This window comes from Varanus komodoensis, unplaced genomic scaffold, assembly GCF_004798865.1.
Source record: "Varanus komodoensis strain SLA01 unplaced genomic scaffold, ASM479886v1 scaffold12, whole genome shotgun sequence".
Taxonomy (NCBI): Eukaryota; Metazoa; Chordata; class Lepidosauria; order Squamata; family Varanidae; genus Varanus; species Varanus komodoensis.
The window spans coordinates 1,381,831-1,403,371 of record NW_025335349.1 but is presented as its reverse complement, the minus strand read 5'-3'; the positions used below and the strand labels follow the sequence as shown (position 1 = coordinate 1,403,371).

The 21,541-nt window shown below is 41.1% G+C and overlaps 1 protein-coding gene across 5 annotated transcripts in view; it reads left to right on the top strand.

The window, feature by feature from the left end:
• The window catches only part of COL21A1 (collagen type XXI alpha 1 chain), a 97,838-nt gene that overhangs the window by 46,580 nt on the left and 29,717 nt on the right, over positions 1–21,541 (top strand). For all 5 annotated transcript variants that reach the window (XM_044421539.1, XM_044421541.1, XM_044421540.1 and 2 more), the window contains 7 exons: positions 3,459–3,512; positions 3,641–3,694; positions 6,001–6,054; positions 6,960–7,013; positions 8,689–8,742; positions 8,853–8,906; positions 11,918–11,971. In XM_044421539.1, coding sequence (XP_044277474.1) covers positions 3,459–3,512; positions 3,641–3,694; positions 6,001–6,054; positions 6,960–7,013; positions 8,689–8,742; positions 8,853–8,906; positions 11,918–11,971 — 378 coding nt within the window. The remainder of the gene's footprint in view (positions 1–3,458; positions 3,513–3,640; positions 3,695–6,000; positions 6,055–6,959; positions 7,014–8,688; positions 8,743–8,852; positions 8,907–11,917; positions 11,972–21,541) is intronic.

Below are 21,541 nucleotides of genomic sequence, written 5' to 3'. Positions count from 1 at the left end.
GCTGTCAAGTACACATTGAACTCAGCAGAGTTTACTTCCAAGTATTTTTCTCCTTTTTGTTAATAAATGGGCTGTAAAAAGAATTATTCCTCTGAGTGTCTCCCTTTGCTATAATTGAATCAGTATAAAAGGGAGAGAAATGCTGTGATAAAAAAAACTCCTGCTACGTGGTCTGATATTAGATGCCTCTCCTAATGTGGGAAGTTCTAATAAAGCACGCAAGAGACATCTAATAGGCCTTTAAATACTATGGAATATTCCATTGGATTAGAGCCATTTTCCTTCCATGAATACAGAGAGGACTTTCCATGGGGATATATTCTCACAGGGACATGGGAACTGGTAAACAGTGGGGGTCATCAGCCACAAATCCCCATTTGAGTATTTACATGAAGCAGACTGAGAAGATTTTCATGGAGGATAAAATGAATAGATAATTTGAAAATTAAAAAGCACAAGTGGATTCAATTGTGCTTTCCTGTTGTCATAAATATTGATTTGAGTATTGAGCAGACTTTATTCCTTGGATGCCAATTTGTGACTCATGCACAAGGATCGACTTTGGGGGCAAGCAGATTCAAGAAAATGATAGCATGGGACTTTATTAATCCCTCCTTCTCCTAGCAGGGTAGCTCCAATTATTCTCTCCCTCTTCCAATACACACTGATTATTAGTCTTATTTTAGAAATCTGATCAGAGATCTCCTGATACAGTCTGGTCCTGCTTTGTTGAACTGTGCATAACTGTATAGACTTATGACTGGAGATCTTAGCAGTAAATGTAGGAATTCTTTTAAGTGAAAATAATAAAAGTAATAGTTATTGCTTATAATTTAGCTTATAATTAACACTTAATTAAATGTTATAGCCACCTTCAAAGGCTTACATGAGACAGTGTATAGCTGCTTTAAATAAATAAACAAACAATTTCATACACCAAGAAGGTGGTACCAATAGGTACAGGTGTTAGACATATCAGTTTAAATGGAAATTCAGATTTTGTTCTGCTCAGGTTCTTTGCGATGCAGTCTCAAAGGCTCTTGACTATTCCATAGGCTGCTTCAGTATGTCAGAAAGTATGATATGGCCATTTAAAAAAAGAGGGTAGCCTGTTTCACTCCTTTTTTAAAAAGCAAAACACGACTTATCTGGAAAACATGGGCAAATGAAATTATTCTTGACCTGCATATTGGGAACTTAGGTGTCCAAACTGACTTTTTTAAAAGGGAGAATTTGACCTTATGAAATGATGCACATGATAATTTCATAAAATATTTATTCTTCCTTCCTGGTGTCCAGTTAAGGAGTTTGCAACTTCAAAAATGGCCTGGCAGAACTGGCTTTGCTGAGATATCCAGATGCCAACTCTACACATGGATTATTGTTCTTGACATTCTTAAAATAATATCAAATGTCTCACCTAATAAAGCACTTTTTTCTGCTGGTGCCAGCATTTCCTTTAACAAAATTGCTGCAGGATATTGTTACTGATGTTCTGTCCAGCAGTTCTGTGCTTTTCCTATTGTTCATGACCTAAAGATGAATCTTCTTTACACAATGTACTTTGTCTAAAAGCCAGATACATTAGCAGCATTTTAAAGACAAAGGCTAAAAGGGGGGTTTTGCAACTTATATTATTTTTGTGAAGGATGAAAATATTTCTTAATTTTTATGACCCATCTTTCCACCCCAGGATTGGCTGTGTTTTGGGATTGTAGTAATGATCCCACTTTTGCAGATGCTGTCCTAGAAAATCTGAGAATTTCCTGGCTTTCACCACAGTTCTTAAGACTTGCTTTTTCTTTACAAACATGGCATGGCATTTAAGGACATCTTTCTTCCTAACAATATGATTACCAAATTGCTTCACTCCTTCGGATGCTTTATGCACGAGAAGGTATAGGTCTGAAATGTCACTGTCATTTGCACCGTCAGATCTCAAAGTGCATATTCAAGCTTGCCTTATCTTTGACCACAAATATTAATGGTTCGAGAATGGTAACAGGTCATGCTTACCTGGGAAGGGATACTGATCTATACTAGAGATTTGTGCATATGGAATTGGTACTGCTCTCCTGCTACCAGGAAGCATGAGATGCAGCTTAGCTTGAATGAGCATTACAGAATATACAACCATTTATGGCACGATAGCCTTTTGCAATTTTGTGAATGTAATTAGTGTTAGTGGTAGGGTTAGGGTTAGGGATGGCATCTCTTGGCACCATAATGCCAAGACTGTGAAACCTAACCCTGGTGTGCATGCTAAGGGGGACCCAAGGGATATGCATCTCAGAGTCATTTGTGCACGTCAAAACATATTTTAACCATTTTTAATGGCATGCTTGTGTAACCAGCACATAACTGTATGGCTGGCACATTTTGAAGTCACATGTAACACAGAGGTGTCTGCCCACCCCTCCCTCTTGCTGTTGGAAGTCCCCCTCAAGGGGATGGAGTGGACAGAGCTGTTCCCCTGGAGGCTATAGGAATCCACCATGGCAGGAGATACCCCGGCTGTGACTTCACTCAGATGGGCAAGCACAATGTTTTTAACTGACAGCTGCATAACTCTAGGAAAAACATCCAATATATCAAACTAAGGTGTATTCCATCCTATGCAAAGCTGGGTTTGCCCACAATGACCCTTTCAGTGGATGTGTGAGTACTTGCTCTTTGCTTGTGGTACACACAGTGTTCTGTGTTGTGCATTTGCTTCAGGTAGTGGATGCAGCTGTCAGTGGTCTGATGTGGTCTGTTTTTCTCAACAGTGTTCCTTGGTTTGAAAAGGAAACTAACAAAACAGTGAATTCTTTTTGAAACAGTCTCTGAATGGCTGTAAGTAGACAGCCTGCTGGGTTCATATTTGGGGCACCTTCCATGTTTTTCCCTCCCATGAAAGTCATGTGGCTACAGTGTTGTCTCTGGCAATTCCCTATTTTCTTCAATTCTCTGAAAAATTCATTTATTATTTAAAGTTTTTATACCGTTCTTTAGTGAACCCTCACACAACAGTGCGCATCACTTAGAAGAGCAAAACCATACACCCAAAACATATACATAATACTAATAGGAAATTTGAAAATATAAACAACAAAACTGATCCACAGCAACCAATCATCATACAATAAACACCAGTCTAAAATCAATCTACTATTCAACGATTAAAATGATGGGTCAATTCAAAAGTGTTATGCATACTTAGGCAGAAGTAAATGCTGCAGTTACCAGCATTCACCAGCCAGTAATGGGGAAGCTGCAGTGTGATTGCTTTCTAACTCATAGCCTGATCATAAAAAAGTAATTTAGCATTATTGCTGGTGATCATTTCTAAAACTTCCTAAGAACTGTCATGAACACTTCATGAATATGTGGAACTGACAATTATAATAATGTTTTAAATCACTAAAGGCAAACTTTTCAAGCATATATCGGTTTAATGTTTTGATTTCTCTTCTTAGGGCCACCAAGGGAGAGCTGGAACTCCAGGTATTCCAGGACCCCCAGGGATTCAAGTAAGTTTGCCACCCCTTTTTTGCAGTACAAAGATCTAATGCTTACACACTAATCCTTCCAAGTGTAGATGAATGATGGTTTCATAATGGGCTGATAAAGTTAGTAATGTCTGATCATTTTTTGCTAGGGGCCACGTGGCTCTCCAGGCTTGAAGGGTGAACCTGGGTCTGATGGGACAAAGGTACGAGTAGTTTTAATATCTCTTCCTTTTCATAAACAGAAACTTACGAAGACTGAAATCCTATGCAAGTTTAGGCAGAAAAATATTGTTCAGTTCCCAGTATGCTCCAAGCACTAAACCAAGCTTGTGGGATGCTGAAGGTTGTAGATCTTTTTTCCTGTCTAACCCTAAAGCATTATTATAACCATAACAAATCAATGTCCCAACTGTTCCATACATGGCCTTAATGCCTGTCAGATCTGTACTACATTGTGTAATATGTGCCTTTGTTTAGCTTATATTACTTCCCATAAGGATTTCTTGACCCCCCCCCCCCCATTTTTGGATTTTGACTCTAAAATGCCTTTGCATCCTTACAAATCACAATTAAAGGTTAGCTAGGTTTGTATCTTTAACATTTCTACTTATTTGAACACATCTTTCTAAGTTACACTTTGCAAAAAGGTGTCAATGTGAGTGTTGCTTGAATTGCTTTAAAGACTTTGTTTTTAAAACCTCATTCTGCATTTAAGGAAAACTGGAGCATCTGAATTTTCTGCAATGTGTTTTTTGTATAGCGTAGCATACTTTGGTATGGCATAGGATCCTTCTACTACTTTAGATAGCTCTTTTCCATTTACAAAGTACTGAAGTTGTTGACTAATTCGAATGTGTTCATTAAGCTCCTGATAAGCATGTGATTCCAAGTCCTGAAAAATGTCAGATTTAGCTCCACAGGTGCATTTAAGATTTGTACCTAAAATGTCCCCAGTGTTTCTGGTGTGTGAGCACCTGGGGCCTTTTCATGAACATTAGTGCACCTAGAAGTCCTAATGCAGCTAGGTAATGAGCCAGATGTAGTTCTGCTGCACACCTTTATGTAGCCAGGAGTGTTCCTTCAGTTGGGAAGCACCTGCTTTTCTTCTTTCACACAACTGCTGATCCATGTGTCACAATTGCTCCTGAATTCCTGATACATCAGAACAAAACCACAGCAGTTTGCCAGCCTTGATATATTTTGGGTGTCTGCAGTTTTGCATTTTAAACCCACCTCCAACATATCAATGGGTGATCACTGGGGAATGGGGCTAGGTTGTGGTGATGTAGATTTTGCCCCAAGGTCCAGTCCTAGCTGTACCATTACTCCTAGATGTACAAGGAGCCTTTGGATCAGATGTTTTTACTTCTTCATTTCCTGTGATGTAGGTTGCCAATAGGATTTAGCTCAAAGCCAGCCAACAAATTAATGTCTGAACTCACACGTGGAGCCCCTGAGTTGAATGCTCTTTGTTTGTTATATTAGGCTTGGATGCGTAAGATGATGGTGATACAGAATACCAGTGTGGGACATGTAGAAACTTTTCGTACTTTTCTATCATAATAACATTATTTACAGTACATTTTCAGTGGATTGCATTTAAAGCACTCCTTCTGAACTGTATTTCAGAGGATGTGACTAAAAACTTGGTAACTGTCCAGATGCTGATTTTTAATATGCTTGCTGGTGCAATCAACTGCTCTTAATGCTGCTTCACATCAGGTGGTGGCTAAGATATAATTCAGCTGTCTTGTTGGAATAGATCAAGATGAGCTTGAAAATAAATTATCATCAGCAGTAGTTTAAAAAACTTGCTTGCTCTCTTTGTGTGTGTGTGGAAATTTAACATCTGGCAATGACAGTAGGGAACAGTACGGAAGCCAAACTCATAAACAGAGCTACCTAATAAACTTTCTCCATACACAATCCCATAGACATAAGTAACAATTACAAACAATTCATCGTAAATTGTTTTCTTAATACATGCACCCGAAATGCATGGTGCCTATATGAATGTTCTTCAGTGCAGCCATAATATACATCTGATATGACAGGCTGTACCTGGGTTGAATCTTTATGAGCCTGGGGGCAACCTGAACCCTGGATAGCTCTATGCTTTTGTGCATTCCAGTTAGTTTGTTCCTGGCCGGTTTCAAAGTGCTGTTGTTGGGAGCCGTATCTGGCAGATATATGAGCCCCTGATGATTTTCTAGCTTTTTGTCAAGCCAGAGTATTGGATTTTGGATCTGATTCTCTATACTGGTTTCTCAGTTCCTAAGAATGAATGGCTGTAGCTTAATTAGTTCAGAAGAATCTGTGAGTCATGACCAGCTGAAAGAATTTAGGGGCTCTTTACTGAATTATATCGTAGGATGAGTGAGAGGCTGAAGGAGTATTTGGATTAGAGAATGTGGTTGTGAATGCCAAACCTTATGGATCATAGAACCTCTTGCCGCTTGTATTTTTTTCTGTCTTGCTCAGTTGCATCATAGATCTTTTCTTTTTCTAGGGTGAACGCGGTCTTCCAGGTTTCCCTGGATTACATGGGATGCCGGCATCTAAGGTTCAAACCAAATGCTTCTTGTAAAAATGGGTAGGATGTTAAAAAGTATCAAGGGATTTTCAAGTGAAAAATAAAATATGTAAGTTGCTGTGGCAGCTGGTCCAGGTACTTTGGTTTGAAAGGTTGCCCAGTATTATAAGCAAGCGATCCCGTTCAGCAAGTGAGCGTTCATGTAAGAGTGGCCATCTTCTGCCCATCCAGTGTTAGGCAGCCATCTGTTTCATCAGTGAGGCTGGGAGAGGAGGATGAGGATGAGGATGATGATCAGCAGCAACATTGCTGTACCACTCAATAGCCAAAGTTTTGTGAGTAGTGAGCCATTGCTCAGTATAGCTCCTGCCCAGATCTGGGAAACTGGTCTACTCTCTTCATATCAATCCGATGACTTAAACAAGGCTGACAGTCACTGTGTCGCCTAACGTCAACCCAAAGTTTTTCCCCAGTAAAATACTTGTCTGATTGCTCCATATCTGATTACACCTCTGACACCCTCTGCATTCACTTTGAATCTAACCTTTTTCCATTGAACCTGTTCTAAATGATTACAAATGACCCCAACAGTTCATTGGTGATACCTTACTTTTTAAAAGAATCTAGGCTTTAAAAGATGAAGAAAAGTACACATCCTAAAATGTGGTGGAGGCATTGCATCTGTTGCTGCTCCTATATAGAATAGACCTATTGAAAACAATGGGATTATGTGCAATTTATGCTTGCTGCAACTTGAGGCATTTGCTTCCAGGAAAGCATTTATGTGTTCATTTTAAACCATACCCTTACCACTTAAGGCATTGCTTTTGCTGTCACCCCGAATAGGGTGCTACATTTGACATGTTCTGTATTGTGTCATTTCCTTTCTCAAATATCAAAATCAAAGTAATCTCTGTATATGCATTTTGATCAAGGGTGAGAAAGGACTCAAAGGCGACCAAGGACTACCAGGAATTTATGGGAAAAAGGCAAGTCTGAATTTAATGTTCTGCAGTACTACTAGAGATATGGGGCACATTCTGTTTTCTACTGGTCAGGCCCTTGGTCCATCTATCCCAATATTATTAACACTGACTGGCAGTGGCTGTACTTTTTCTGGCCCTATCACAAGATTCTGAGCATTTTCTGGATGCAAAGCAGTGCTCTTTTGCTGAGCCACAGGCCTTCCCCTTTCTCCACCCCGACCTTTGGGGACTCATAAAGGCCTGCCATAGTGAGCTTTACAACCCCCAAATCTTTGGCAGATTCATGTATGAGCCGGAGAAGACTCCTTGGCTCCCCTCCCTCCCCGTGGGTGCAGGGGACAGGAGCACTGGTGCTGTGCATGGGGAGCGGGCAAGAGAGAGCTCCACCTCTTCCCCTGCACCCAGTGCTGTGGCCACATTTCCCACTGACCACCTGCCCTTTTGCTCTTATTTGTTTGTTTAAAGTTTTTATATGCCAGAGTCTTTGGATTGCTTACAACAAACAAACAACAACATATCAACAAACAGCACGCTGCATCCTACCATTAATGATAAAATCAAAGATAAAACCAATTCCGTGTTAAAATGTTGGCAAAATAAAAAGGTTGCAGGCTGTTCTGCAGTACCCGGGGTGCCAGTGGGCTGGGTGCAGGCACAGAGCTTTCTCCCTCTCTGCATGCCACCCCACTGCCCCCGCTGCTCCTACTCTGGTGTGATCCAAGTGTTTTGGGGGGAATTGGTGTGTGTGTGTGGGGGGGGGGGCGGTCCTATACCTCAGATGAATTTAGAAATTAGCCAAGTGATTTTTGATTTTGGGAGATTCCATTCCTTTCTGGGGAGAATGTACACTCATGTCTATTAGCCAGCCAGGCAATACAGATTTACTTCATAGCAAATCTGAAATGTAGGCACAACTAATGTTGGTTGGTTGATTGACTGGATTCCGTATGCTGTTACCATAGCCCATGATTGGGCTCCCTGTGTACCTTACAACATTTCACTCAAAGGGAAGAAAGCCAAGCTGTTCTCCCCTAAACGAGTTCTACCTTGCTCTTGGCAGGAGCTCTGTATTCCCTTAGGTCATCCTGCTGTGCCTTGAGCTTGCCTCACTTTCCTCCCCCTCCATACCAGTTAGCTGTCCAGTGCAACCTTCCCAGGTTTGTGAGTGGTGGCCCAGTATATGCTGCAGCAGCCACAGTGAGAAGCACAGCAGCACCTCTGGAATTTTAACAGATGGTGTTGACATGCTGGCTTGTGGCTCCAACAATGGAGTTGTCTTGCATTTTATGTCTGTATGTTTCCCTCTTATGTTCCATGCAATGAGCAGATGCCCTCGGGGTGCTTAGCAATTATTTAAAAGCAAAGAAACCCCAAACAGCCATAACCTAACAGCCAAGGCGATAAATACAGTGAACATATCAACATACTGAAATGCTCAAAATACCGGTGAGTCAACATGTTAAAGTTTCAATGCCTGCATGCAGAGGAAGGCCATTACCAGGCACCTGAAGGTATACAGGCCGTTCTGCATGAGGAAGGCATTCCACAGATTGGGACCACTATAGAGAAAGCTCTTTCCTGGTTGCACACATAAGGACAGCAGCACCCAGCAAAGAACCTTTGAAGACACTCTTGGCCATCGGGCAAGAACATAGCGGTTTCTCTGTTCTTTTGACAGGGTGCAAAAGGGGAAAAGGGTGCACTGGGATTTCCAGGAATGCCTGGCCGTCTTGTAAGTTTGTTTTGGATTTTGACCTGTCACCCTCCCCACCACTGTTTTTGTTTTTACTGTACTCTTATTACATTCTGGAAAATAACAGCATCTTAATTATATTATCACAGGGGGATCCTGGGAGGAATGGAAAGGATGGCATACCTGGAAGCCCAGGTTTTAAGGTATTTGAAATACTGGGTGTATTCAAACAGTATACTATATATAATTAGTGTAATGTATAAACATCTGCACACAGGTATTCATGGATGTTGAGGGCAGGGGACTTCTTGCCAGAGAAAGGAAGGCCAACCTCAGCAATTTAACCCATAAAGGAGTCTCAAAGCACCCCCTCCATGCACTGAAAGAAAGAGCAAGGAGAGCCATGTGGTTTAGCACCAGCCATGCTTCCCATCCTCCTCACGAAATCTTTCTAAAGGGCTTGAAATCCGATTGTGGGGTTTTTTCCTCCTGTGCTCTCCACCCTGTCCCCTGGCCTCCACTTTCCTCTGTCAGAAATCCCTGAAGCATGCAAACCGCCCTCTTTTTCTGTGCTTGGTGCCATTTTGTCTGCATGACCAGTGGCACCCCTGGCTGCAGATGAGAAACAGAAAGAGGAAGAGCATGTGGTGGAGGATCATCCGAGCAAGCCATGTTTCCAGCTATTGCTGTGGAGGTCAATATTTTATTTTAAATCCTATTTTTAGTGTGTGATTTTGATCGGGGAGAGTTACATTTTCCATTTACTCCAAGATGATTCTAAAACAGAACAGGAAAAGGCGCTTACAGCACTTTTTTCAAGTTACTTTTAACTATAAAAGCAGTAGTCTCTAATTTCTGCTGGAGGAAAATTTTGTCAGCTTGCCTTTTAACATCTGCTCTCTATAAAACATCACTTTACTTTGGTCTTATTGTAATCAAAATCAGAGGATTTTAACAAGCGAGGCAACTTTGGAGATTTCTGCTGGAGTCTTCCTTGTTTTCTTAAAAAAATCAAAAACATATTTATTCTTGGAAACAATAAGAGGAATACTTTGTTGCACAGCAAACCCATACTCTGTACAATTTGGCCTCAGTGTGGTCGTACACATGGGGATGTTGCTGTGTGGAATGATCCAAATACAGTCCTTATTTGCGGAGTGGGTGAGTTCTTGCTTCCCTTCCTGCCTCTTTCTGTTGATTCTAAAACTGCTCCAGAAATCAGGTTCAGCAAGCCCCAGCTGTCTTGCGGCAGACCCAGACATGGCAGGACATGGTTTGTGCAATTCCACATCGTGAGTGTTCTCTGATTGCAGCATTTTCTGAAAGCATAGCCTCCCCACCTCAAAGTGCTACCAGCAGCACATCCTGCAGCACATTGAAGCATCTTGCAAACCACCTTCTCTCACAAGCAATCGGACATTGCAATTATCGTGTTGCCCATTTGATAATAGTAATGAACAAATCAGGGACCAGCATCGAGATTCCCGGATTCTCTCCCATTACAGAGCAGGCTTTCCCCTTCAAGGAGTAGAAGAAAACTTGCCCCTTAACCTTCCCCTCACAGCTAGTCAGTAACCATGGTTAAAGGCTAACTAGGGATTTTTCTGAGACTCATTTAGAACTGCAATTTTAAAATTCTGGTGAAGGCAAACTGAATGGTCTAAACCAGCAGTACACAACAATGTAGGGAGGTGGGGCTGGACAGGCCTTCTATAGGCCAGACAGTATCACTTGCCACGTCCGAGCCCAATAACATCATTGCCTCAGCCGTTTCAGCCTTCCTCCTTGCTGAGAGAGACATGGCGTTCCTGTAAGGCTGGACCCCCTCTGTTATTTCCAGTCTGAGATCAGAAATAGCAGTGAGAATTCCACCAAGCGGTGGAGCTAGGAATCAGTCCCCCCTGCACATGCACCTTATCCCTCACATGAACCCATAAAATTAATTCCTGAATAGATTTTACTTCTGAACGCAACAGTCAGATGTTCTTGAAGTCTGAAAGTGGTGTGCCAGGAAAAGTTACCGTACTACATGAGGAAAAATGACCTGGGGCTCACAATCAGTTGTTTTTGTGTGTGTAGAAAGGCAATGGGGCCTCAATGCTTGGCTAAACTAGTTGAAATAATCCATGTATACTACGCATACTGCACAGAGATTTCTTTCCTATAAACTGCTGCTGTAGAAGATGGTGTTGTACTGGTGCGTGGAAACATATAAGAGTTCAAGATTGTTGACAAGGTTCTTAAGCAGAGATTTCTGTTTGGGATGACCAGATACTATGTGTCCATGTGCTCAGGAATGTCAGAGGAGGGATGCTTGGAACACAGTGCTGTCAGCCATGAGGTCTGTTCGTGTATTGAGGGCAGATGCTGCTCTTTCCAACTCTACACTGTCTTTCAGTCAGAAGAGTGGCCTGGAAGAGCTGATTCCAGTAGCCAACCCATGGTGTGAGATATTATCCATTAATATACATGCACTGGCCAAAAGAAATTATTCTACAAAAAGATGATATAAATGCATTCTCAGGCTGAAACCATGGAGTGTAGGGCAGTTGCATGGCATATGCACCGGGACATCTCTTTCATCTGATGATCCCCATCAAAGTGAACTATCACTGACTCCCCCCTCCCCGCTTTATACCCCAGGGCAGGGATGGGCAACATGTGCCCCTCTAGATCTTGTTGGCCTGCAACTCATGTCCACCCCCACCATGTTCACGATGGCTGATGGGAGTTGCAGCCTAGCAACACATGGTGGGCCATGTTGCCATTGACCTCTCCCTGATCTCTTTGAGATGTGTTTATGTGAAGAGTTGACTCCAAGATGGAACTTCCCCTCCTTTGCTCTTGGTCTGGAAAGCTCCTGGCTTGACTCTCAGGGCGGCTCCTGCTGCAGGAGGCCTGGAGGAGGTGAGCTTGGGGGGCTGCTGGGAGGGAAGGCCTAGTGCATGACTGGAAGAGGACACGGTCCTTTGGATGCCAGGCAGGGCCCACACTCCTGATGCGTGCAGGACTGTATAGGAGTGGCATGAGATGGTAGCGAGAGGTAGGGCAACTGCAGAAAAGGGAGCTAGCGATATATGTAAGATATTATTTTTATGGCTGTGCGTTAGCCATCTGTTTTTTGGATGGAGCTCATGTCCTTTCATGTATGGAACCATGTACAGAAAAGTTAACATTTCAGATTATTATTTAACTATATGCTATCAATATTTAGGGAGAAGCTGGACAACCAGGTTCTGCAGGACCAGAAGGAAGACGAGGTGACCCTGTAAGTTTTTTTTTTTAAACTAGGCTTACATCTAGTTATGTTTTTCACTAATCTCTTGAGATACTTTTGATGAGAGTCAGCTATTTTAAAAAGAAAATTATTTATTTAGAAATGTGTTGTCAAATTAAATTCATTCTGCTCCAGAACTAGTGTGGTTTGCTCCAGAGTTATGGAATTTGTTTTTGTTTTTATTTTTACTACTAGAACTCCCAAATCTAGCAACAGAAACCAGTGTAAAGCAATGCTTTAGTGTGGGCAGACATGTACTTAAGATTTAAGGAACTGGGTGCTGCTGAGCACATGGACATCCTAGGGGATTGTTTTCAGTAGTAGAACTTATCTCTTAGCTTCTACAGGTCAGCAAGTTTGGCCTCAAGAAAGCAAAACCCTTTTTCTGAGGTCCAGGAGCTCGTTGCACTGAGCACATACCCACAATTTGTATCCAGCTGGTAGATAGTTGTAAATAAACTGGATAGTCTTCACATCCCTTCTTAATTACTAAATTTATTGCTGGATTTTTAAAGAAAATTACCTGGTTTGTTAAAAATCAAGTTATTTGGCAGCAGAAGTCGTGGAAGCATTGACTCCCTTGGTCTGCTTTCCTCATTGCCTATACTTGCGTGTATACTTAACTCATGTGTATGCTTCACTTCTTAATTTGACACTTTGTCAGTGAGACTCAGATATTTTGTCACTAGAACTTGTTCATGCACTTGATCAACTGGACCTCTCCCCCAGCTCTGTTCAACTTTATTATTTTGACTGACTTTCCCCAACTCCTGAAGAAGCCAACTAGATTAGAAGCTATAATTCTAGATGCTCTTCATGTGTGCGTGTGCGCGCACGCATGCGCGCCATTTGCTGCTAAATATGAGACAGAAAGGTAAATTAATTATAGTAGCCACTCCTGTATAATTCAAAATGATGATGTTTAAACTTAAGGTTTGTGTCCAATCGATGGCTTTCCTGTTTGTTTATTTTATATGCCTTGTCAAAGCAAAACAAAAACCGGAGCAGCTTACAAGTAAAAAGTTAAAACCAGATACTACAAAAATACAACATGAAAATAAAATTGCAAACAGCAATGGGATAAAAACAGCTGCAGTGGATATCAGCATAATAGACCAAACAGTACTAAAACGTATTTCTGACTGACAGTTCTTCATGTGAATGAGCATCAGGGAAGTTGTCATGTGGCTGCACTGGCCTGGATATAGGGTGCAGTGAGGAAGAAGGAAATTGGGTCAGGAAAAACATACAATACCTTTCTGTGTCCAAAAATCTCTGCTAGAAGGAGATGCTTGATGAACATGCCTGGACTGGAGTACACATTTTTGTTCATTGCACTGACTTCAGCCATATCTAGTGCCAGGAAAATCAGTGTTTGAATTCCGTAAAAGTAAACAGTGTTCTACATCTGCCAATGAACTTTAGGAATGGAGATCTTGAAAAAAATGGTCTGTCTCTCATTATCTGTTAGTCATTTTGAATCTCTCAAAAAGGTGGGCTATAAATCTTGAAAGATAACCAGGTAACTTTCTGTGTGTATTTTAGATCCTCCTTCTTAAATATTCCACCTAGCCATGATATGCGCCTCAGTTGAGATGGAAAGGCAAAAGACTTGGTTCAGGTATAATAAGAAAATTCAGGTATAATTTTCAGGTATAAAAAGAAAAAGTATTCCCAGTATTCGAATGTACATATATTCCTCCATTTCATCTCTGAGACTGAGGAAACTGGAAGTTTTTGTTTTTAATTTTAAGCATGCCACTATTCCTTATGACATCCAAAACTGAACTATGGTTAGTAAGAATAAGTCAGGATTAAAGCATCACTTCCTGGTATGTCCAAACTTTGTAAAAATGATCAATTTCACAAAACATTGTTTACCTTAACTATTATGGTTAAAAACAAGTATTTCAGTAATTTGGTGAAAAGATCTGCATTTCTCCTGAGCAGAAGACATTGGCTTTGACTGCAATGGAGAATGCTGGTTGCTGAGGATATGCAATAAAGTTGAGTAGGTCACAATCAATATTTACCTTAGAGGTAAACTTTGGGATTTTGAGGCCTGTGGGAAACCATATGAGGCTTTCAGTTCATCAATTACTTGATCTGTCAAGAGCTTCTCGGGAGGAAACTTGCTTGGCCAGCAGTCATAAGCCATATTATTTGTTGGTTTGTTTTAAAAAAATTAAGTTGTGTTTTATGCCTGCACTTTCATAAAGCAAGGCATAACTAAGAAGAAAAGCAAGAAACAAAGATAAAAATAACCACATTAGCAAACAGGCAGGATATATGTAGAAACTATATGCAAATATGTGATCTGGTTATAATCTAACTGTAGATTATATGAAGTAAAGGTAAAGGTTTTCCCTTGACATTAAGTCCAGTCATGCCTGACTCTAGGGGGCGGTGCTCATCTCCGTTTCCTAGCCGAGGGAGCCAGCGTTTGTGCGCAGACAGTCTCCGTGATCATGTGGCTGGCATGACTAAACACCAAAGTGCACGGAACGCTGTTACCTGCCCACCGAAGTGGTACCTATTCATCTACTTGCATTTGCATGCTTTCGAACTGCAAGGTTGGCAGGAGCTGGGACGGAGCAACGGGAACTCACCCTGTTGTGCTAATTCGAACTGGCAACATTTCGATCAACCAGCCCAGCAGCACAACGGTTTAAACCACTGTTCCACCTGCAGTCCCATGTAGATTATATAGTTAACCTCTAATTATGAGATCCAGTCTTGGACTGGGACTCGGGAAATCCAGATTCTAGTCCCCACTTGATCATAAACTCATTGGGAGATTTTCAGCCAGTCGCTGGCTCTTTGCCCAACCTACCTTACAGAATTGTTATGACAAAAAAATAAAAAAAGATGAGGATTAAGTAAAACACACTGGAATATAAATAATCTCACATTAAATGCAGCATCAAAGAGGAAAGTCTTCAAACTTGAATGCTACACACAGAAGGGACACACCAATAGGAAGTGAGTTCCACAGTTTAAGGAACTAATATGTAATTGCTACTGAAATATCAATTAGTTTCAAGGGCTTAATTTTTAGTCAAAGCCACTACCATGCTAATTAAGATTGGTGTGATTGTACGTTTTCATCAAGAGCAGTCAGCTCATTCAGTTGAAGCCTGAAGGATCACATTAGATACTCTCCATAGGGACTTCAACATCGTAAACCTTTAGCTTTTCATAAACTAGCAGAAAACCACAGTAAGATTACAGTGGGCCACAAATATGTCTTCCTGGCCTCTGGTGCTACCGTTTGCTGCACAAATCCAGTAGCAATGGTTTATATATTTATCTGCTACTACAATGAGGAACAAATTCAGTTTGTGGTAAATTAATCTATATTATTCTCTCTCAGCTGTACATAAGACAATCACTTTCCAGAATAGCATCTCCTCCTGGAAAGACTTCCTGCTTTCCCAAACTTGCCCTAAATTTTGAACTGGGTGTAGAGATGTAACTTAGAACAAGGCAAGTAAGGACGACATCAGTAAGGAGTGTTTAAAATTATGCACGGTGAAGAGAAAGTAGAGAAGGAGACATTGTTCTCTGTCTCCCAAAACCTTGGGGTCATCCCATGAACCTGATTGGTGGGGCAGTTAGGACAGATAAAAGTACTTCCACTTGAAGTGCACAGCTGAACTATGGAATTTACTTCCATGTGTTGAACCAGCCAGTTTGGATGGCTTTCAAGGGGAACTAATTCATAGAGGAAGGCGCTACCAGTGACTACTAGCCTTGCCGGCTGTGTGCTCCCTCCATTATCAGAGGCAGTTGCTGAGGAGCTTGGACAGGCAAAGGTCTTGTACCCGTCTTACTTGAGGGATCCTGTGGGCAGCTGTTCTGTCACTGTATGAATGGAATACTGGACTGGGTGAACCATTGTTATGACCCAGCATGCGTTTTCTTTTGCTCTTATGATGCACAGGCGTAAAAACTGTTCTGTCCATATTTCATGGATTCCCAGGTGCCTTTCTTTCTGTTGTATGCTAGTTGCTTGAACCAGATTCCATACAAATGCATTTATACAAATCTGCACAAAATCATACTTGTGCAAATTTGCACAAATTTTCCCAAATATGCAGATCCTCCAAAAACGCAGTTTCATACTTTATCCCTTGTGGGAAATGTGCAAAATGTATGTATGTGTATGTATGTATGTATGTATGTATGTATTTTTCTACAGCTACATTTTATAAAAACATGGAAAATAAATATAATGATCCATGGACCTCAGGAAAAGGTGGTCTGCTTTAGAATTGTGGCCCAGCTTCTTAGAAATCTGAACTGTGTTGCGGGTTTTTCTTACATTGCTAATTGGAGGATGGGTTTTGGCAGAGTTCGAATGAGCTCTATGGAATTCTGTCTATTAAGACAACAACACAATAGCTTTACCTTATTACATGAGAGGGAAACAGGGCAGTACTGTAGAGCCCCACACTGATGCTGTGCACATTTTCTGGCACCTGCCTGCCAAAGTTTGCATATACAATGCAAACATCTGGTGGGAGGCCTATGTAGATACATCTGTGAGCCTTTGCAGAGAAGATTCTGAAGTTAGTGTGAATGCCTAGAGGCTGCTTATTCACAAACTGCAAGCCCAGCCAAATGGTAATAGTTTATTTTTTTATTTTTATTTTTTGCTTTCAAGGATATCTGAAATGAATACTTCAATAATCTTAGCTTCATCTTGTTGGAATGTTTTAATATTTTCATTGTTCAGACAAACCAAACAGCAACAAAATCTGGCACAGAGCTAGGAGGCTTAAGCACACTGCTTGTATCCAACTGCTGTATTACATTAGGAATGCAATTAGTAATTCACTTGGCAAGGATGCTGTTTTAAAATATATTTTTTGCTCCAAGCTACCTGTATGATGAAATAATTAGTTACCATGATATTCATTCTTTCTATATTTAACTATGCTTGTATCTGTTCCTCAGTAAGGTAAATATATGATTAATAAAAAATTAAATGTAATGGGCTATCTGAATTTATTTTAAAATCTGCTTTCTTGCAATTAATTTCCTTTTTGAATGTACTTTGGATTCCATCTGGGACAATCATGGTCTTATTGTAGTAAATGTTTTACCCAGCCAAGAATCATATCATATGACTCAAACTTATTTCACATTTCTAGTTTTCCTGATATGTACAAGACCCTGCAACCCTAAACCAGTCTGGGGCAGTGGTTAAGAGTGTGGGACTGGGACTCAGGAGATCTGGGTTCTAGTCCCCACTCAGCCATGGAGCCAGCTGGGTGACTCTCTGCCTACACTGTCTCTCCGCCTATGTTGCCTCCAAGCGTTCCTTTGCGAATAACATGGAGAGGAGGGGAATCATGTATGCTGCCTTGGTTCCTTGGAGTGATGTAACAGTTATTCTATGTCCTTTTGGTTCACATGTCAAATATGCTTATCTGTGACCCTGCAAACATCCCTTGACTTCTCACTTCCTTCTTGCCATTAGTGGTGCTTCTTGGCTTTCTGTCCCTCAGGCCTATATTTTCCTTGGTTCTTTGGTTCTTGGAGCTCCACATCTCCATTGACCACTGTTTGTTCAAGAGCCTGAATTACTGGCCGCTATCAACTCTTCAATGCTTCTTTTAACTGCAGGGTTTCTTGAGCAACCTCTGTGCATTCCTTTTTCTCCTTCTATATCATACAGGGCCATCATAGCTCAAGCACTGTGCGGTTTCTTGAGAGCCCGTTCTCTGACTAAGCTCCTCTTGCCCAGCTGCTGCTAGAACATGCAATAGCTGCCCTGTGGCTTGAATGGAAGTGTCCCCAGGTGGAACAGTATGCAGTGATGCATCATCCCTCACAGGGGCATTGTGTAGAAAAAAAGGTGGCGATCTCCATGTGCCCAGTTGGGCAGCTGTTCTTTGTTTCTGTTCAATATGCCCGGAAGGATTGCAGGGACATTGTAGGAAGTGAAGACTATGACCACACCCGTGGGGCAGCTGTCTAATATTTCTGTACATTCTGCTGGAAAATCCTGCTTAAAAGTGAAGGCCTTAAAAGGGAGGGCCTTCTCTGCAGTGGTGCCCAGACTGTGGAATGTGCTTTCCGGAGAGGTTTGCCTGGCGCCGAGTTTATACTCTTTTCAGTGCCAGGTCAAAACCCTTTTAATTAATTGTTATTTTAAAAACTAATATTTTAATGGTCAACAGTCACTTTTTATTTTACTTATTTAATTTATATTCCTGGTTATTTGTTATTTATTATATTGATATGCTTGTTTTATTGTGTTTTTGTTTTAATAATTGTAAGCCGTCCTGAGATGCCATGCATAAGGGACAGCACATAAAAATTTTAAATAAATAAACAAGCAAATTAGCAAATTTGAAAGGCAGCTCACAGACCACCTCATTAGCTAGGAAGAAGCAGTCCTGGTTCTGAGTATAAGGGGATGTCATGTACCAGGCAGCTCAGTTCATGTACCTATGAACACAGTGATCTTTCTGCACATTGGAGCATTGGCCATAGGGCCCAAGAGAGTGCTCCTTCCTCTCCAACCAGCTCTTGGTGAGCCATCTAGCACCTTGTGAAACTCATGCAGTCATCCTTGGTATCTCCTGGGCCTCAACTTGTGCATTTTTTCCTGTTCTGGACTCAGGAAGATAGCGAGTAGAGGAGAAAAAGGAGCAGCTGTACAACCAGGCCTCCTGTACCAGTTGCTTGGCATGCAGTTGAACTCTTGAGGAGGAAAGGAAGCCCCATGCAGTCCCGTGCCTGTCTTTCCCACACATGGAGAAGGGTTGTGCCTTCCATTCAAAATGTTTGTTTAATGGAGGAAACCTACTAATAATTGCAAGTAGCACAATCCAGCCAAAGATAACTGCATTTTAAGTCCTATAAATTATTAAAACAAATAATAATTGAATTAAATGGGAGAGTTACACATTCGTGTAACAGGAGAAAACTTAGAATCTTTTAACTCTTCTTGCCAAAAACAGTGGAATTAACTGGTTGGATTATACTCAAGATTTTAACTGGAGAATTCTTCAAATGCAGAAAGGTGTCATGTAAGAAAATATGGAGGAAAGCATAGCAGGTGTGCCATCAGCAGTTATCATAGGTGGAGGCTATGGCATTGTGATACAACTCAGAACAATGGTGAATCATGGTGATCAGGCTGCTAGTCAGGAAAGGATGCAATGATTATCTTCTCACTCAACCTCCAGAAGATTTTTTTTTTCATTTTGCAAGTGAGAGTAGGGATGTCAGAAAATGGCCCATTTTAGTACACTTTAGATCATAAATTGTATGCATGTATGTGTATTTTTAGATTTTATGTTCGTTTGCTGTTACAGTAAATCTTCATGAACAGAAAGAGGAAAGAGAAATTGGATATTTGTTTTAAAATTCTTCCCTCATTTGCCGCTGGGGGAAAAAATGCTGGATAGAGTTAATCCTACAAAGGACTTCCCCGAAGACTATTTTCTCCTTAAGCCAGTGAATCATGAATTATTCCATACAATGTTTCTAACACTCCCAGAGAGTGGCACTTTTCCCATTTGTTGTGTTTCCAAAGGTTCTCTTTCCCTTGGTGGTTTAACAATTGCATGAGTAGTCTGTTTCATATTAGTGTTAGATTAGCGACAGCCATTCTTTATCTTTTCAGTTCATGCAGTGCTTGCAAAAATTGTATTTTTTGTGAAGCAGATTGAATTTAACAGATATTCCAGCAAAACTCAGAGATATGCCAGAACATTTCAGTACTCAAAATATTCCTCTAACACTTTAGGTAATGTCTCCCTGTTAGATCAACCTTTAACAATTCGCTGGCTGTTGACTTACGTTCCAAATCTTTGTATTGCATGCTAAGAATCTGTTTAGTGGTTTGCTTGCGTGCTTTCTTTCTTTCTTTCTTTCTTTCTTTCTTTCTTTCTTTCTTTTTGTGAGGTGGGGGATGATTGTAAATGTGAAACCATTCCAAAGTTTAAAAGTTTTTTACTGCCTTTCTTGAACATCTTGCTTGGGCACAAGCCAGCCCTATCAAGTAAAATTAATGCAATTTGTGAAATGGAGAAAACTATACCAGAAAAGCATAGGATGGAAGAATGCCATTATCTAGGCCCTTCTGGATTTGAGTAGACACCAATCGGCCTCTGCAGCTGCTAGGAGGTGATAATTCAATTGGAAAATAGTGTTAATAGGAGGCTGCCATAATTCCATCAGTCACAATATCCTGAAATGCACTTCATGATGTTCCATGGATTAATCATTAATTTTTCTCTGTGTATTTGGGGAATCACCCAGATGTCCTAGGTACTGAGAAGACATGAGTCATGCGAAAGTAACTGATCTTTGAGAGATTCGAAGAGAATTGTTTCTACTACTGTTCTTCCAGCAGTGATCCTAGGGTGATGCCTTTGCCCACAGGTTGCATTTCTTCTGCTAGCCAAGGGCTCCTGCCCTCACTGCTTCCTCCATGCTGTTTGTTAGCAAGGGTGGAAGTGAGGGTAGCCTGCTCACAGTCCTTCAGCAGGCATGAGAAATTGAGAAAGGGTAGCAAAGCAAAGCATCTTCCTCATCCTGCTGTATCTGCAGGCATCTCTACAACCAGATAAGCATTGCTGCCTAGGACCACCCAGGCTGTTCGCTGAGCAAGACCACCTTTCAAAATAGGCTTCTAAAAATAGCTGCTGGAATTAGCTTCGCTTTTATTTTGTCTCCAGTGGTTTGGGTTTTTAAATAGAACTTGTAGGCTGACCCTGGTGTTCCTTGATAACAGCCAAAGAGGAAAGCCGCAGTGCATTGTTGCAGACTCTGTTAATAAATGCTGTTTAAAAGTCATATTAATCATTTCCTTTGTTTCCAGTGTTTAGGCAGTGAGAGTCCTTGGTTATGTTGTCCCAAGGGAAAACAGGTGGAAGGTATCAACTAGTTGGGAGAAACCCAAAGGTGCCCAGAAGTACATAAACCCCTTAAGGGGAAAACTCCCTAAGTGGGAAGAGCCCAGCCCAGTGAGGACTGTGGTTGCTCAGTAGCCACTGAATGCCGTGGGACGTGTTGGGATAAAGGAATAAAAAATGGGCAGATGTAGAAGGTGTGGAATGAACTGGCTAGAATCTTGAAAAGTAGGGTCACATACTACAACATTTTGTTGCAGAACCCACTTGTTCATTATTAGTTTTAACATCAATTTTACAGTAATAGCTAATTAGTTTTTAAAACTTAGTGCAAATATCAGAACTGGCAATTAAGGGGGTTCCAATGAAGTCAGGGCTTAACAAACACTTGGTAATTATTTTACAATATTTGTCTGATCAAATGTTCAACCTTAGCTAAGAGTCCTTTCCATCCATGCAGTTTTTAGTTAGGAAGGGGAAACTTGGGGAAACTTGAAACTCACACACCCCTTGGAACTTTTTGCCACTCTTTGGGGTATTACACACCCCATTTGAGGCCAACCCTGCAGTTTGAGGGACTATGCTATGTATGAAACTTTCAGCAGTGATCCTTTTGCCAAATATTATCCTGCCAGCTTTCTGTGTATCAAGGAAAAGAGATTGTGTAACAAGGAAATTCAATTTTGAA